This window comes from Coenobita brevimanus, chromosome 23 (genome assembly GCF_032717465.1).
Source record: "Coenobita brevimanus isolate Jiangsu-jjx chromosome 23, ASM3271746v2, whole genome shotgun sequence".
NCBI classification, from domain to species: Eukaryota; Metazoa; Arthropoda; class Malacostraca; order Decapoda; family Coenobitidae; genus Coenobita; species Coenobita brevimanus.
In genome coordinates this window covers 47655500-47674424 of record NC_136976.1, presented here as the reverse complement: position 1 = coordinate 47674424, position 18925 = coordinate 47655500, and the positions used below count along the sequence as shown (strand labels likewise).

At 43.0% G+C, this 18925-nt stretch overlaps 1 protein-coding gene across 1 annotated transcript in view; it reads left to right on the top strand.

The window, feature by feature from the left end:
- Window positions 1-18925, top strand: part of Pgi (glucose-6-phosphate isomerase) — a 256703-nt gene that overhangs the window by 115315 nt on the left and 122463 nt on the right. Inside the window, exons 5-6 of the mRNA XM_080267251.1 lie at window positions 8945-9058; window positions 15202-15441. Of these exons, the coding sequence (XP_080123377.1) occupies window positions 8945-9058; window positions 15202-15441 (354 nt within the window). The remainder of the gene's footprint in view (window positions 1-8944; window positions 9059-15201; window positions 15442-18925) is intronic.

The window sequence follows — 18925 nt, the reverse complement described above, 5'->3', positions numbered from 1 at the left end:
CATAGCCTTGTAGTATAGGGCTGTTTCATCAGTGTTATAAATTTGGTCCCTGCTGTAGCCGCCCTCGTCGATTATCCCCTTTATGATGGCTGGATAATATCTGGCCTCCATTTCATCCGCTGATGCACGCTCAATCGTGAGGCAAATGTGATGTAGTTTTCTTCCTCTTCAGAAAGCGGCAAAGCTATCCCACGGAGGCTTTGAATGGTTTCATTACAGCAAGCTTCAGAGCTGCAGCTTTGTAGAAAATCTTGGCCTGGTCCCTGATGTAGCACTCGTTCAGTGGAACTCCTTCCTTCTCCTTCCTCAGGATAAATGTAGCCAGGTACCGCTCCATAAGAATTAGAGCCTGGTTGGTCAGCCTGCTTCTCCCGTCCAATGCCGCCGTTTCATATGTCTTCACAGTCATCTTTATGGCCTCCCTGTTAGCCTATGTAGTTCGCACAGACGATTCTGCCAAGCCTAGTTCCATGCCAATGGCCGTGTTACCCTTCCCACTCTCCTTCTTTCTAATGACTTGCATCTTCATGGCATGGGTGATGCACTTCTTGTTCCTGGAGAAGGGGGAAGATATCCTGGCTCAAAAAAAAAATAGCCTCAAAGTATACGGGGATGTCGCTGGAACAGCGAGTGTACCCTCTGTGTGCATGTGTTTCCTCTGCTGGGACTCTCACCACCCTCCAAGCTGCGCACATTGGCATCATGTGACGAGTGCGCAGCATCGATGTCACAAGGTGGGTGGAGCGTAAGTAACCGTTATCGCTTCTTGGGGGGGCAATGTTGTGTACTCGGGATAACCCCTGATTTGGGCCACTCTTCGCTGCTCATCACGCTTACAAGGAGTTCAGTTTGCGTACTAATAAAAAATACACTAAAATTAAAACTAAAATAGGTCCTCGTGTACAAGGGGGATCGCATACTCAGAACTCGCGTACTGTGGGGATGTACTGTACTAAAATAATTTTCCTTGAGAATGTAGGTTTATAAGAAAACACGTCAAATCCCTGTATCACTTTCATATTTACCGGTATTCCATCTTTATTGAATATTTTTTGAATGACGAAGGTGGTCAGGAACCTAACCCCCCCCCTATTTCTTAACAATCTTGTGGGAAAAATCAGTTCATTATTCGACCAATCCGTTATTCAACCACTTTTTAGGGAATGCACCCCTGACAAATAGTGGGGAAGAGGTGTGTGTGTGTATATATATATATATATATATATATATATATATATATATATATATAAATAAATACAATAATTCCTCATTTATCCAGACATAATAGAGCCAAAGGTATGTCCAGGTAGTGGCAACGTCTGGATAATGAACACTATTCCCTTACCATACCCAGACCCTACCCATACCCACCTCCAACTCATACCTTACTTAGTTGTACAGTACCTGTGCTTGATTTGGCAATGTCTTCCAGTCATTCAGTTATATTTAGGCATCAAAACACACATAGAGATATCCAGAGTACTGCTAAACTAAGAAAACCATGCAGAAAAACCACTGAAAACTAAAAAACACCCTACCTAAACACTACTTTATGTACAGTACTTCTTCATATTTTGGCAGTGTTTTCCAGTCTTTCTGCCATATTTTGACATCAAAACATACAGTACGTAGGATTATTCAAAATTATTTTCAACACGAAAGAAAACCATGCAAAAAGAAAGAAGAAAAAAAAAAAAAACGAAAACACGCTACCTATACACCACGGTATGTACAGTACCCCTCCTAATTTTGGCACTGTTTTCAGGGCAGTCTGCCACATTTTCACATCAGAACACACATAGGAATATCCAGAGTAATGCTTAACACCAAGAAAACCATAAAAAGCAAACACTTAAAGCCAAAAAACACCCTACCTATACACGACTGTGTATACAGTACCCTTCTTATTTTGGCACTGTTTTCAGGTCAGTCTGCCATATTTAGACATCAAAACACATATAGGAATATCCAAAGCAATGCTAAACACCAAGAAAACCATGAGAAAAAAAGAAAAATACTGAAAACCAAAAAACACATGATCTATACACGACTGTATGTACAGTACCCCTCCTAATTTTGGCACTGTTTTCAAGTCAATGTGCCATATTTAGACATCAAAACACACATAGGAATATCCAGAGTAATGCAAAACACCAAGAAAACCATGAAAAAAAAAAAAAAAAAAAAAAACTACCTATGCAGTTATGCAAGCTGAAATAATGAACAAATGCTTCCAATCAGTCTTTACTATAGACAGTGATTTTGTGGAGGAGGAGGAGGAGGGAGCAACTAGAAATATAGTCTTAAAGGTGTAAAAGCACACTAAAGGTGTAAATTTGAAGTGCAAGAAGTATACAAATTACTGGAAACTCAAGATGTGAGGAAGGCCCAAGGACCAGACAGGATCTCTAATTGTATACTAAAGGAATGCAGAGAACAACTGGTGGATAAGATTCATGGTTTAATCGTGTTCCCTGGAAGAAGGGAAGGTGCCTCGGGAATGACAGAGGGCCAGTGTGGTACCACTTTATAAGGGAGGGAACAAGGAAGAACCCCTGAATGATTGACCAGTGTCCCTGACAAGCTGGGTCACAAAATTGTGCGAGAGAATCCTGAAAGACAGGTGGATAAAATATCAGGGGGAGATGGATATTTTGGCAGAAAGTCAGTTTGGATTCAGAAGTGGAAGGTCGTGAGTTTCCAACTTGTTGGGCTTCTACTCATGGTTTGTGTGTATTTAGATCTGGGGAAAGCCTTTGATAGGGTACCCCCCAAGCAACTACAGTAATGTGGAAGTTGGAACACATAGAAGGACTGAAGGGAACCTCTTGCAGTGGATGAGAGTCTTCTTGAGAGACAGACAGATAAAGACAGTAGTAAAGGCTGGATGGAAGGAAGTAACAAGTGGAGTCCCACAGGGCTCTATGTTAGTGCCTGTAATGTTCATGATTTACGTAAACGATATGGTAGATGGAATGAATAATTATGCGAGTCTATTTGGTGACGATGCAAAGATCATGAGGAAAGTAGAAGTTGAAGAAGACTGTAAAAAGCTGCAGGAGGACCTGGTTAGGATTCATGAGTGGAGCCGGATATGGGAAATGAAATTCAACGCAAGAAAATGTAAAATATTGGAAGTGAATAAAGCTACCACAAGACCATCACTGAATTATTTGGTGGGTAATGAACCAATCACAAAAGTGAGAGAAACGAAAGACTTGGGAGTGCTTGTCTGGAATGATTTGTCACCCGAAAAACACATTAATAAGATAGTTAGAGAGATGTATAAACTCTTGACTAACAGAAGAGTAGCATTTCATTACATGGAAGAGGAGATGATGAAAAAATTGATAGTGACCATGATCTGCCCCAGGTTGGAATATGTAGCAGTAGTGTGGTCCCCACATAAAAAGAAAGATATAAACAAGATCGTGAGAATACAAAAAACAACAGGGATGGTCCCTGGCCAGGCAGATCTGTTGTACAGGGAAAGATTGTAAAAGCTAGATCTGCCTGCTTTCGAAGAAATGAGAGAGAGGGGCAGGATGATTGCAGTGTTCAGGGCCATGATGGGAGTAGAAAAATTTGACAAAATCTGTGTGGGATGGGAGAGTAACAAGAGGACACGGAATGAAACTGAAAAAGCCAAGTTACTTGAAGAATGTCAAGAAATATAGTTTTCAATATAGATGCATAGACCTGTGGAATAGCCTGGACAAAGAGTTCGTCTAATTTTAAAACCAACAAGTTCAAAGCAAAATTTGACTTACTGAGGAACAGAAATGGGACACCACGATCTTAGCCCATTTCCTGTATATCACTACTAGGTAAATACACACACACACACACACACACACACATATACAGTAATCTCTCATTTATCCAGACATAATAGAGCCAAAGGCATGTCCGGGTAGTGGGAACATCCAAATAATGAACACAGTTCCCCTGCCATACCCAAACCCTACCAATGCCCTCCTCCAACCTATACCTAACCTATTTGTACAGTACCAAGCTTAATTTGGCAGTGTTTTCTGATCATTCAGTTATGTTTAGACATGAAAACAAACATACGAATATCCAAAGTTATGATAAACACCAAGAAAACCATGCAGAAAAACCACTGAAAACCAAAAAACACCCTACCTGAACACTGCTGTATATACAGTACCCCTCCTTATTTTGGCAGTGTTTTCCAGTCATTCTGCCATATATTGACATCAAAACATAAGTAAGATTATCGAAAATAATTTTCAGCACCAAGAAAACCATGCAAAAAAAAAAAAAAAAAAAAAAAATGAAAACCAAAATACACCCTACCTGACAAGAGTGTATGTACAGTCCCCCCCCCCCCCTATTTTTTGGCACTGATTTCTGGTTATTTTGATATACATGTATTGTGACGTAAAAACGTACATAGGATTATCCTACCTAAATTTTAACACCAAGGAATCTATGAAAGACACCTAAAGTGACCTGCTAGAAAACATTTGGTTGGGGTACTTACCACCGAGTGCACTGCAGACAGGATTCATAACCTGCACACCTCCAGCAGGTGTAGAGTTGTCCCATGTGGTTTAGTGGTAAACATTTTCGCCTAGCAAATGTCTCATAACTCCTCCTCTTCCTCCTCTTCAACCTGCCGGAGGTGGGTGATGACCAGTGACATACAGTGCGGTGATGGTGGTCTACCCACCTCAGGAGACTCTGAAGACAGCCGCAAACATACATCCAATGGAGACTGTGGCTTTCGACGTGCTTAATTGCAGGTCCAATGGTGACAGCGGGAAATGAGCTTGTGTTTATGGTGATGGTGAGATTGGGCTGGCACTTGCAGGGGTTGCAGGCTTGAAGAAGTAGGACCGACAATTCTTCCGGAGGATGACAGCGTCCCAGGCTTCCCTTAACTCCAACGCTAGGTGGAGTGGCACCAACTCCCTGCCACATTGGTGGTGCCCGGAATACTCCAGCACACCCTCCAGGTAATCACAGAGGAGACTGAGTCAAGTGATTGTGACCCTGTGAGTCAGGGTCTTTATCCTTGTACTCATCAGTCCCGCTGTCCTTTTCCTTGCCCGCAGAGGCAGCAGCGGTCATCTCCTCATTAGACATGGTCTTATAAACAGAGTCACCGCCATTGTCATCCAACCAATCCCTTACATCGTCAGCGTCCACCTGCTTTCCCGCTGTTGGAAGGTGACTGTGGAAAACATCCACGTCAAACCCCTCATAGGTGTGCTTGGCATCGATTCCCTGCAGGAGACTAGACCAACCACTTTTGGTGGTTTTCAAGAAGATTTCCTTCCACGAGTTCGCCCAGTTGAACGCTGTAGATTTCAGGTCGTAGCGTCGAGATTCTGTAAGGTCTGCTCTTCCCCCCACGTGTGTCCTCGTCCTCCAGCACCACCACCACCTCGTTCAGGAACCTCCGGCGGTACAGTCTCTTCACAGCCACGATAACATACTGGTCCAATGATTGAATCAGAGCAGTCATATTAGGTGGCAGAAACATGCACCTAATCCGCCCGTCATAAGCAACCTAATCTTTCTCAGATAGATGTGCGGGGGCATTGTCCAGGAGCAGGAGTGGCCTCACCTGGTCATGAGTGATACCAAGGACCTCTGTTTGATAAAGGATAACCTCTTTGATGAAGTGACTGTGGAATCAATCTCTGATTATCTCATTGGTAAACCAGGCCTTCACAGAGTGGTACCAGACAACAAGCAGGCTATCCATCAGCCCACGGAGACAACGTCGTTGTTTTGCGCACCCAACAGTAACGGGTTTGAGGCAGTGCGTCCCATTAGCGATGGCATAGCACAAAACAGAGACATTTTTTGGACAACTTCCGACCAGGCACAGTCTTCTCTCTTTCCTCAGCCAGGGTGTAGGTGAGCAAGGAGCGGTAGAACACACCAGTTTCGTCAGCGTTATAGACTTGACCAAGGGCAAGGCCCTCGTCCTTAATCAGGCATTGCACTTTCACGTGAAAGTGCCGCGTCTTAGGCTTCACTTTGTGCCTTATGGCCAGTAAGTCCATGGCGAAGCTTGAAACGAAAGAGCCATCCCCTGGACGCTTTGAAGTCACGCATGTTGTGCAGGTGTGCGAACTTCTCGGCAGCAGCCTTCACCTCGGTCCCACGCACCATCACACCGGCACAGCGTTGCTGACGAAACCACATCAATGTTGACCGATCAGTAATGGGATGCCGGGCCTGAGCCATTACCTTCCTGTCACCCCAATGTGTGCTTTCGGTAAAGTCCTGTCTATACTGCATAAGCTTGTCGTGTGACTTCTTGATATCAAACAGTGTTGAAAATGCTACATCATATTTGTGAAGAATGCATCCTGTGGTGGTGGGGTCATCACCACACATACACAAACACAGCATAGGAGGGCAAGAACCTGAAGAAAGTAGGGAATCACCACAAATGCAACTGCATTCACAGCCGTCATTGCAAGCAAGTTACTATGGCAAGACAAAGGCGGGAACTGAGGTGCAGGCTTGTGTTGGCCAGCAAGCAGTACAGCACTGCCATATCACACCCAACAGTTGTGTCTGAGCACAGAGGAAGCAAAGTGCTGCAAACTGACATCTTCATGTAAGTTTCACATCTGTTTGCCTACGCAAGGGTTAGTATGTGACGACAACAGCGAGTGACCAGTAGATCACCACCTCAGGCATTGTATGACTAATGCGGCCTGCCAGGCAACTCTGACCATTCGGTAGGGAAGCGAACAGGCGCGTGTGGTGGGAGGCTTTTCACTAATCCCGGAGGCCGGGGGACTCCTGCCATTCAGTTTAGAGGCAGATGGGTGATTTTACCATACATTTACTTATTCCTTGTGGTCTGTGTTATGTGCGTGGTGTCCACCGGTATCCCTCAGCCAGGAACAACACTTGCCTTGTCCTTTCAAAAATAACCATAGATTTTTCTTGAAAATATGCTCCGTGTGTTTCCCAGGCAAAATGATGTAGGTCCATCCATCCATCCATCACCCAATCCTACGTTGCCCCATGAGGAACGTAGGAGCCTGGGGCAAGGCAATTGGTCCTGACATTGAAGATGAGAGTGACCAACCTCACTCATCCCTGAGTGGCATTACATGAGCAATAAACCCCAACCACCCTTTGGATATAAACCTTCACCGGCTCAATCAGATTGGAGCACAATAATTACCCACTAAACCACCAGGCGCCAAAATTTGGTTGTATGGTTACCACCCAGCGTAGTAAATGGTTTCCTGGTGTACAGGAAACCATTTGGCTTGTCACTGTGTAGAGTCACCCATAGGCAGAAGAAAGAGGAAAGAATGAAGGAATGAAAGACAGAAGAGGGAGTATAAAGTCACCCGTAGGCAGAAGGACGGGGAAAGAATGAAGGAAAGAAAGATAGAAGAAGATGGAAGGAAAGAAGGATGGAGGTTATCCTTAAAAAACCTAACCAGACCTAACCTGTCCCATTAGGGCTGCTTGGCAGAGGTGGCTGACTGTGGTATTGAAGCAAATATCCATGCTGAATGGAAGTGTACTGTACAGTACATACACACATACAGTACTGTGTACAGTACAATCATATGCATTGGTACAGAGATTACTGATATTGTAATCATATCGTGGGAAGATATCTGTGTGAGTGTGTGTGTGTGTGTGTGTGTCCTGGTAACTGCGCGACTTTGGACATTCTACAGAGAGGTGGACAGCCACTGTCATCGAACATGTACTCACGGCTTGTGGTCTGTGTTCAGTGGTAGTGGCAGTTGGGCAAGACTTAGCCCGGTTGCCATATGACATTTGACATTCGATTGAGAGGCAGATGGCCGCTGTCACCAAACATGTACTCATGGCTTGTGGTCTGTGTTACAATCTCAGTGGCAGTTAGGAAAGGCTTAGCCAGATGCCCACACGGTACTGGACATTCAGTGGGGATGCTTACGGATGTTTTGACAGTGCTTGCGGGTATCAGTCATATTACTCGGGTGCTGGAGGTTTGTTGGGAGTGGTTGGATGAGCATGCGACTTTGACCATTCAGCACAGGGGTGGACAGGCATTTTAGCTCTGGTTGTGGGTTATGGATTACTTCCTGCTTATGACTCAAGCCCAGTGGCCTCGATACTGAATGTTTGGACATGTCGCCTGGCTGGCTGAAGTTCTCGGGCTCTTTGACGCCCAGATAATAGCTAGTAAATTTGGGTAATGGTTTAATAGAGCCAAGTCCATCATCCAGATAATGAGTGTCTGGATAATTGAGGGACTACACACACATACACATACACTAACATGCATATACATACACAAACATGCACACACATACACATATAGGGGGAGGCGATGGCTCAATCGGTAGAGAGGTGGCCTGCAGTCCTAACGGACCCAGGTTCGAATCCCGGCTGGGGCAGGGAACAGTTTAAGGATTTGAATTTCATTAAATCAGGCTTTACTGATCTACCAGAAGACCCGCCGACATGTCGTGAAAATACCCCCGCTAATACCAATACACCAGTCCTGTATGAGACAGCCCTAGCATGTATTCAACATGGACGGTGGATGTTAGCACCGAAGTGGTGACATGTAGAGGTGTATGGTATGTAGGAGGACTGCTGGGCCTTGATAGCAGGCTGTGAAGCCTATGCCCTGAGTCAGACACATAAAAAAAAAAAAAAAAAAAAAAAAAAAAATGCATGTTTACTGTACATACATACACATACACACACATACAGTATACACATACACACACACACACATGCATTCATGCATGCTCTCTCTCTCTCTCTCTCTCTCTCTCTCTTTTATGATGGAGAGGAGATGGATAGATCCTCTCCATACCATTCAGTAACTAGATATTGGATTAAATTTTTATTTTTCTGTAATCAGTTGCTACTTTGTTTTCCTATGTATTTATCAATGAATGAATTGTTAAATTTAAATATGTTTTCTCAGGTTCTTAATGCAGAGACCACACTGTTCATCATTGCCTCCAAGACATTCACCACACAGGAGACCATCACCAATGCCATCTCAGCCAAGAACTGGTTCCTCGACACTGCAAAAGATGTAGGTACTCTTTGTCCTTGACTCTTTCACTGATATGAATGCATTGTCAGAGTATGTGAGCCAGTGTGTAATAGGCAACCTGCAGTATTATTAAACATACATCGTGGAACAGTGATGTTAAAAATTGTCATTGGGCAAAGAAACTTGCTTACCAATATTATAAAGCCGCTAAGAAACAGGAGGGTATGCTGCACCTGTACTTTTATGTCTCACTTGTTGCTGATGCTGTAAAGATAGTAATGCAAAGCAAAAGAATTTTTGATGTTCATGTTGATAGGATTAGGAAATCAAATAGTTTTTTAGTTACTACAAAAAAAAAAAAGCACTAATCACCAACAACTGGCCTACAGATTTTAGCCTATTAACAAGGAAACTATCTATCTATCTGTCTGTTGCCAGATGCCTTAATCCCGTAAGGGGTGGCCACAAACAAATTGCCTTCATGTCGCCCTGTCCCCTGCCATTTCATTGCCCTGCTCCCACCTCACACCCCTCTCTCTCATATACCTCTCCACTCCATCCCTCCATTGCATCCTTGGCCTCCCATTCCCTCCCCTCCCCCCCTCCACCTCACTCTCATACACTCCCCTCATCAGTCTCTCACTCTCCATCCTCTCCACATGGCCAAACCACCTCAGTGTGTTTCTCCTAACTCTCCCTATCACATCCACATCTACACCACAATGCTCCTTCACTTCCTCATTTGTCAGTCAGTCTCTCCATGTGACTTCACATGCTCCTCTCAAATAACTCATTTAGGAGGAGGTATGCATAATTAGTGACATTATTATAAGTGAGATAAATTTATTACTTGTTTTCAATAAACTGGGAGTAATAGAATACACTTGCTAGATAAATTATCTCCATGAATTTTAAAGGAAGTCAGCTTATCTAGATACCTGTCTCATCCAGTCTTGTATTGCCCCTTCAGGAGTGTAAGGATCCAGGGTTTGATTACTAGGTCTAGGCTTAATAAGATGAGTGAGTGAAGAGTTGCTCTTGGATGTGGTACCTTGTGGGCCACATCAGTTTTGGAGGGCCTTTAACCAATTGGACAACCATGCATCTTTTTGGTTATATTGGTACCACCCATTGTAGTACAATAAATGTTTTTTTAAGCAATGAGAAACTGTTTGAATTATCACTCATTGTAGTCATGTGAACTTCGCGCTACATTGAGTGAGACATCAGGAACAGAGAGGGATATGAAAAGTATCTCACTAATATGCATGAAACTAAAAGTATATAACAAATGCATAATTACCAGCTATGACTTATGGTTTTGAGACCTGGAAACTGACAGAATCAATGGAAAGTAAACTAAGCCATTCTCAAAAAGCAATGGAATGGTCAGTGTTGGGAATATCTTTGAGAGACAGGAAGAGATCAACTTGGTTGAGAGTGCAGACTAAAGTTAAAGACATAACAGAAGTTATAAAAGAACAGAAATGGAAGTGGACAGGTCATGCAACAAGAATAAAGGATAATCGATGGAGCAAGAGGCTTACTGACTGGACTCCAAGAGATTGCAAACGAAGTAGAAAAAGGCCAGACCGAAGGTGGAGAAAAGAGATGGAGAAGTTTGCAGACAAAACTGGTCAGAAATTGGCTCAGACAAGGAATACATGGAGAAGGGTGGGGGAGGTCTTTGTTTAGCAGTGAACTTCCAATCCCTGGTGATAGATTATTTATCTATCTGTCTATCTGTCTGTATATAGCCAGATGTCATAATCCCGTAAGGGGTGACCATTTGACTTTGAGTTAGTTGTTTTATGGGGACTAACCCTCCGCCAACCCACTTGTTGACATGTAGGAAAATTCGTGTGGGTTAGTTATATGGTTACCAACCAGCATTGTAAGTGTTCCTGGCTTACAGGAAACCATCAGGCTTGTCACTTAATGTAAAGCCACCTGAAAAAGAAAGAAGAGTAATAAAAAATGACAGGAAAGAAGGGATACATAGGAAAAGGGGGGCAGACACAGAAAAAGAATAAGAATAATAAAGGTGTAGGAAGAAGTAGGCAGCGCTACATTGTGAGTGGATGATGGTCACCGTCACCTAATAGTGCGGTACACCCTCAGCAGGAACCAACAGAGGTCATGTATGTTAATTCAACAATACACCTCTGACCCACTATCCTTCAGTGTAATCACAGTCATGTTCAAAGTTAAGTTCTTTACGGAACAAGTGAGCCTAGTTTATTATCATGCCACTTCCCAAGTCCACTTCATCACATCAACACTGTCAAAATCATTCTATCATCACTCAGTCATGCTCACTACACTTAACACCTTGTTTAATTTTTCTAATGTTTGTTTGCTTTGAATCACTGTTTTCATAATATTTCAGTATTTTTTTTCCCTTTGCTTCTTTATATCATAAACATATGATGAACAAGTACCATGTGTATTACACAACTTCCACACGGGAACACCACGTTCCATTTTTTTATTTCAAAAGTTCTGCCTTATTCTGCTATATTGATTTTGTTTTTAGGATAATGAAGAAAGTCAAATTGGGGAACGCCCCAGGAAATGATGGAGTGTGTGGTGCAGTGCTGAAGCATGGGGGAAAGATAGTAGTAGAATGGATATGGAAGATGTGCAGATTGGTCTGAGAGGAAGGTAGAGTCCCGGAGGATTGGAAGTCAGGTATAATTATTCCCTTGTACAAAGGAATAGGGGAAAAAGAAGTGTGTGGTAATCATAGGGGCATTTGTCTTAGTGTAATAGGAAAAGTGTATGGTAGGATACTTATTGACAGAGTTAGGGAAAGAACAGAGGAATTAGTTGGAGAAGAACAAGGAGGCTTTAGGAAGGGAAGAGGTTGTGTAGATCAGATATTCATTCTTAGATCTTTAGTGGAAAAGTTTCTGGAGAAGGGAAAGAAGTTGTATGCGGCTTTCATGGATTTGGAGAAAGTATATGACAGGGTGGATAGACAAGGATTGTGGAAAGTATTAAGAATATATGGATTAGATGGGAAGTTGTTGAATGCTGTGAAGAGTATGTATGATGGTGCTAAGGCTGCAGTGCGTGTGGATGGTGAACTAAGTGAATTTTTCTCTTTGAAGGTTGGGTTGAAACAGGGATGTGTCATGTCTCCATGGTTGTTCAATCTGTAAATGGATGGGGTAATAAAAGAGGTACAAGATAGGGCAGTGGATGTTGGAGTGGCCCTTGTGAGAGAGGGTAATGTATGGAAACTCCCCGTACTGTTGTATGCAGATGATACTTTGTTGTTGAGTGAAGTTGAAGGGGAGCTGGAAGGTTTGGTGGATGAGTTTGGGAGAGTGTGTAAGAAATGGAACCTAAAGGTGAATGTAGGGAAGAGTAAAGTGATGGTCTTTGAGAAAAGTGAAGGCATTGAATGTACAGTGAGGTTGGATGGAGAAGAAATGGAAAATGTGATTACGTTTAAGTACTTGGGGAATGTGATGAGTAAGGATGGAAGTTTGGAGGGTGAAGTGCTTGAAAGGGTACAACAAGGAAGAAGGGTTGCTGGTTCTATGAAAGCAGTGATTAGAAACAGGGAAGTGAGCATGGAAGTGAAAAGTTACTACATGACAGTATTGTGATACCAGCTCTAATGTATGGAAGCGAAGCTTGGACATTGTTGGAGGGACACAAGTCAAGAGTGAGATCAATGGAAATGAGCTATTTTAGAGGAGCCTGTGGAGTCACATGGAGAGACAGGCTGACAAATGAGGACATAAAGGAGCATTGTGGTGTGGATGTGGATGTGATAGGAAGTGTTAGGAGGAACACACTGAGGTGGTTTGGCCATGTGGAGAGGATGGAGGGTAAGAGACTGACGAAGAGAGTGTATGTGAGTGAGGTGGAGGGGGGGAGAGGGAGGGGGAGGCCGAGGATGAGATGTAGGGATGGAGTGGAGAGGTATATGAGAGCGAGGGGTGTGAGTTGGGAGCAGGGCAGTGAAATGGCGGGGGACAGGGCGATGTGGGGGCGATTTGTTTGTGACCTCCCCGTACGGGATTGAGGTGTTTGGCAATAGATAGATGGATAGATAGAAGATGCCCTGCTGCATTAAATCTCCTTTAACAGCTGTTAATATACCAGTGTGACCAGAGAGGTTAGTGAGAATGTACATGAAGATATGGGTGGCCAGTATGGTAGGTCACTGGGTAGGAACTAGTTCAGAGTAGGGGTAGGGGTCGGGAGGGGTGGGGTGGGGTGGGGTGGTGGGGAAGGCTACTAGGGGGCCCTAATATACTTGTACTGACCACAGCCAGCCTTTAGGGAGTATCATACTGTCAAGAATTACTAAAAACAATGAAGTAATATGTAAATAGTGTGTAAATAATAGTGAATACCTAAATAGACATAAATTTGTTAGAAAATAAGTATCATGGAACACACAAAATATGCCAGTCTTTATTAGTTACTTTCTTGTGTTTTTTTGCTATTTTAGTTGTAATATTGTGTTCATACGACATTGTGAATTAGTGAGAGAAACAGACACACTCAGGACTTATTTTGGCACGAGGTAATCATCCCTCATCCCTCCACGAATACTGCCAACACACCACCGTGACCTTGAACATGCTCAGCCCAGCCGCCACACACCGGCTCCCACACACCTCACCACCACCTCCAAATCACCAACAGAGAATAAGTACGCACTTTTTATGTGTTTTTTGACATTTGTGATTGATTTGAAAAAAAAAAAAAAAAAAAAAAAAAAAAAAAAGGGGGGGGAAAATTGATTTTCCTGAAAATAACCCAGTTCTGGGACGTGGATAGGTCAACCTATGCCTGGTGCCTAGGGGTTAAGTACACCACACGGCACACAAGATACATGCTACATCTCCAGCTCACATCCATGGCTTAGCTCCCGCCAGTGAAGAGAGTTAGGAGGAGGATTCTCTGTTTCTTGATGATGACCTTGAAGATAATGGGTAATGATTTTGAAGGATTTTGCTCTGAAGCATCCTTCACCAGATGCTGAATGTTGATAAACACTTCGAAAGGTGTGGGGAGGGGGGGAGAGTAGGGTGAGCCAAGTGAGTCGGAATGGTTACATGAGAATATATATATTTTTTAATTACTTATGAGTCTTATTGTTGTCCAAGCCTTGGTTAAATTTTACTGTGTTATGCAGTAAATTCTTTATAGGGGTATTTGAGAAAAGAGGTAAGTGGGATACTGTATTGTCACGAGTTAGACGGAACTGGTGGAATGAAGCAGGATGGTGGCCATGACGCTTATGTATGAAAATATTTTGTGTGTTTTACATATAACCCTTATTGAGTCTAAATCTTGCTAAAATTATACTTCTTTATGCAGTAAATTATGTATAGTGGCATTGGAGAAAAGTTAAGAGGCAAATAGGATATTGCCCTAAGTTAAATGGAACTGGTGGGGTGAAGCAGGATGGTGGCCATGATGCAGGGGGAAGTCCACATGTTGCTTTTATTGGAGTTTTATTTATTTATTTTTTTTTAATGGCTTGGGCCCCAATTCGTCCGTTCTAGTGAGGTTTTTCTGTATGCCTCTCTCTCTCTCTCTCTCTCTCCCTCCCTCCCTCCCTCCCTCCCTCCCTCCCTCCCTCCCTCCCTCCCTCCCCCCTCCCCCCTCCCCCCCTCCCCTTTCCAATACTTTTTTTTTTTTTTTCCTTTTTAAAGTTGTCAACATACAATGCAGAGACAAAAGCCATACCAGTTTTGGCTAAAATTTTGGTAAGACCCTGTCACAATTGTCTCCATTCATCCTATCATCCAACCCTTCATTGCTTCATCAGGAACAAAGGAGCTTGGGGCAAGGCTGTTCAGTCCAGACACTGAAGACAAGTGTGATCAGCCTCTCTCCCTAAAGTGGCATCACTTGAGCAACAAACCACAACCATCCTTCAGAAGTACACCTTAATGGGCCTTAACATACTAGATCACTAATTGTTTCCTGTCAGGAGATCCCGAGAAGGGATTAGTGCACTTGGATAGTATCTGTATTATTTTGCTTTTACTCCAGTGCTTTCTCTTCATACTGATGTTATTCTCTCTCACACCTTCTTTCACTTCTCTACCCCATGTACTCTTATTACATCATTTGCCTACTACATGTATTTTTTTTTTCCCCCATAATTGCCCATGTTCTTTCCATAATATTATTATTCTCTTCCACAGCCCTCAACTGTAGCCAAGCACTTCGTTGCACTGTCTACAAATGGACCGAAGGTGAAGGACTTTGGAATTGACGAGGCTAACATGTTTGAGTTCTGGGACTGGGTAGGAGGTCGGTACTCTCTTTGGTCTGCCATTGGTCTCTCCATCGCGCTCCATATAGGCTATGAAAACTTTGAGAAACTTCTAGCTGGAGCACATTTCATGGATACCCACTTCAAGACTGCACCATTGGAGAAGAATGTAAGTATTTAATGAGTATGACAAAATATAGAAGCATGATAAGTCCACTTTGGTTAGTAGTCATGCAAAGACCTAATTTCTCAGTTAACACAAAAGCATCTGGTCTTTGGAAAGTTTGGTTTATCTAAAAGTTATGGGCGGTAAATGCATCCTTGTATTTTATACTTAGCATCAGCAGAGGTGGAGATTGCTGTAACTCTCATCTTGCTTTGTGTTTCTCTGTCCTTATGATTTATAGACTGCAGAAAAACTAAATGGGGAATGATCGGAAAAATGTGTGGAAATCTGGGAGCCAGGAATGAAATGATTGAAATTTAGTAGTAGTATGTCTAGGGACAAAACCAGTCAAGCTTTCAGTTACAATAAGAAAGTACAAGATGATTCAATTACGCGTAAAAAATATAGTCAGCCCACACAAACCGCAGCTTTGCAGTTGCTGGTTTTTGTATTTGCTGGTTAGTAAACCATCTCAGAATACACTAAAGGTGCTTTTTGGGATGAGATAGCAACTTGTGTTTTTAAATCAAATCATATGGTAATGCACTTTATCCCTTTAATTGTAGAGAGGTAATGGATGCAAAAACATATAAAGATTGGGGGAGTGGACTCTCTGACCACCACATGGTGGTGGTAAAAGTCAAGGTTCAAATGAAATGGAGGAGGAGAACAAGGGAACAACAGGAGAAGTAGTGTGTACATGGAGGGTAGAAAGGTTGCAAGAGGATGGAAAAAAGGCAGAATATAAGAGAGAAGTGGAGGAGTAATTGGGTAAATATGATGTAGAGCAGATGGGGGACGTGGAAGGAGTGTGCAAGATATTCACAGAAAAAATCTGTGCAGCATGTGAGGTGGTGTGTTAGGTGAAGAGAAGATGAAAGGGAGTGCATGGAACAGCATGGTGGAATGAAGAAGTGAGACAGGCTGTGACGCCAAAGAAGAAAGCATTTAGTGAGAGGATGAAAAACGGGGGCGTGGAGGAATTTGAGAGACAGAAGAAAGAGTTATATGTAGAGAAGAGGAGAGAGGTCAAAAGATTAGTAAAAGAAAGTAAGAAGAGAGTGGATGAGGAATTTAAGTGTAAAGTGGAGGGAATGTAAGAAAATGTTCTGGAAAGAGGTAGAGAGAGTTAGACAAGGTGATAAAGAAGTAAGTCGGGGAATGAAAGATAAAAATGGTATATTGCTAGTGGAGGAGGAGAAAATGTGAGCGGATGGAGAGAACACTGTAAGGAGTTGTTGAATATAGAGAATGAAAGTAATGCAAGTATACATGGCTGGGGAATGGCTGGGAGGAGTAGGGAGGTGAGAAGAGAGGAAGGAATCAGTAGGATGGAAGAAATGGAAACAATGAAGAAAGCCAAAATGGGGACAACCCCAGGAATTGATGGAGTGTATGGTGAAATGCTGAAGCATTGGGGAGAGATAGTAGTAGAATGGATATGGAAGATGTGCAGATTGGCCAGGGAGGTAGGTAAAGTCCAGGAGGATTAGAAGTCAGGTATGATTTTTCCGCGGTACAAAGGAAAAGGGGAAAAAAGAAGTATATGGTAATCATGGGGGCATTTGCCTTCTTAGTGTGATAGGAAAAGTATATGGTAGGATAGTTATTAACCGAGTTAGGGAAATAACAAAGGAATTAGTTAGAGAAAAAGTGGGAGGTTTTAGGAAGGGAAGAGGTTGTATATATCAGATATTCATTCATAGATCTTTAGTGGAAAAGTTTCTAGAGAAGGGAATGAAGTTGTATGCAGCCTTCATGGCTTTGGAGAAAGCACATGATGGGGTGGATAGACTAGGATTGTGGAAAGTGTTAAGGATATATGGAGTAAATGGGAAGTTGCTGAATGCCATGAAGAGTATGTATGAGGGTGCCAAGGTAACAGTGTGTGAGGATTGTGAACTGAGTAAGTTTTTCTGTTTGAATGTTGGATTGAAACAGGGATGTCATGTCCCCATGGTTGTGCAATCTGTATATGGATGAGGTTACAAAAGAGATACAAGGTAGGGTAGGGGATGGTGGGGTGACCCTAATGAGAGAGGGTATTGTTTGGAAACTCCCTGTACTGTTGTTTGCAGATGATACTGTATTGTTAAAAAAAGACAAAGGGGAGCTGCAAGGCTTGTGGATGAGTTTGGGAAAGTGTGTAAGAAACGGAATCTAAAGGTGAATGTAGGGAAGAGTAAAGTTATGGTCTTCAAGAGAAGTGAGAGTCCGTCAATGTACAGTGAGGTTGGAGGAGGAGGAAATGGAAAATGTGAGTGCGTTTAAGTACTTAGGTAGTATGATGAGTAAGGATGGAAGTTTAGAGGATGAAGTGCTTGAAAGGGTACAACAAGGAAGAAAGGTTGCTGGTTCCTTGAAAGCAGTGATAAGAAACAGGGAAGTGAGCATAGAAGTGAAAAAGTTACTACAGGACAGTACTGTATTGTGATACCAACTCTAATGTATGGAAGTGAAGCTTGGACCTTGCTGGAGGGACAGAAGTCAAGAGTGAGAGCAGTGGAAATGAGTTATTTAAGAGAAGCCTGTTTGGATGTGGATGTGATAGAAAGCATTAGGAGAAATACACTGAGGTGATATGGCAATGTGGAGAGGAAGGGGGAGTGAGAGACTGACAAGGAGAGTGTATGCGAGTGAGGTGGACGGGGGGGAGGGGGAGGCTGAGGATGAGATGGAGGGATGGAGTGGAGTAATATATGAGAGAGGGGGGTGTGAGCTGGAAGCAAGGCAGTGAAGTGGCATTGGACAAGATGACATGGAGGCAATTTGTTTGTGGCCACCCCTTACAGGATTGAGGTGTCTGGCAATAGATAGATAGGTAATATATTAAGTCCCCTTCCAGGACAGCACCAAGGCCAGTTTTTCAGTTTTTGGAAATTTGAAGAGAGAACCTGTATTTTTACACAGGAAAAATCATCAGAGAAATTACCAATATGCCGGGAATCGAACCCGGGACTCTCAGGTGAGAGCCAGGCAGCATACCACTACACCACGACCAGGTAAAAGTTAACTCACGTTGTCACAATCTTGTAACCAATGTCCCTCCGCCCCCCACTGTGGGCTTGAAGAGGGTGAGTTAACCCCCTGGCACTCGGGCAAGTAGATGCATTTTAATCTATCCCAAGCACTTACGGCAAGTCACAGTGAAGCAATTGTGACAACGTGAGTTAACTTTTACCTGGTCGTGGTGTAGTGGTATGCTGCCTGGCTCTCACCTGAGAGTCCCGGGTTCGATTCCCGGCATATTGGTAATTTCTCTGATGATTTTGGTGGAAAAGTTTCTAGAGAAGGGAAAGAAGTTGTATGCGGCTTTCATGGATTTGGAGAAAGCATATGACAGGGTGGATAGACAAGGATTGTGGAAAGTGTTAAGAATATATGGAGTAGATGGGAAGTTGTTGAATGCTGTGAAGAGTATGTATGATGGTGCTAAGGCTGCAGTGCGTGTGGATGATGAACTAAGTGAATTTTTCTCTTTGAAAGT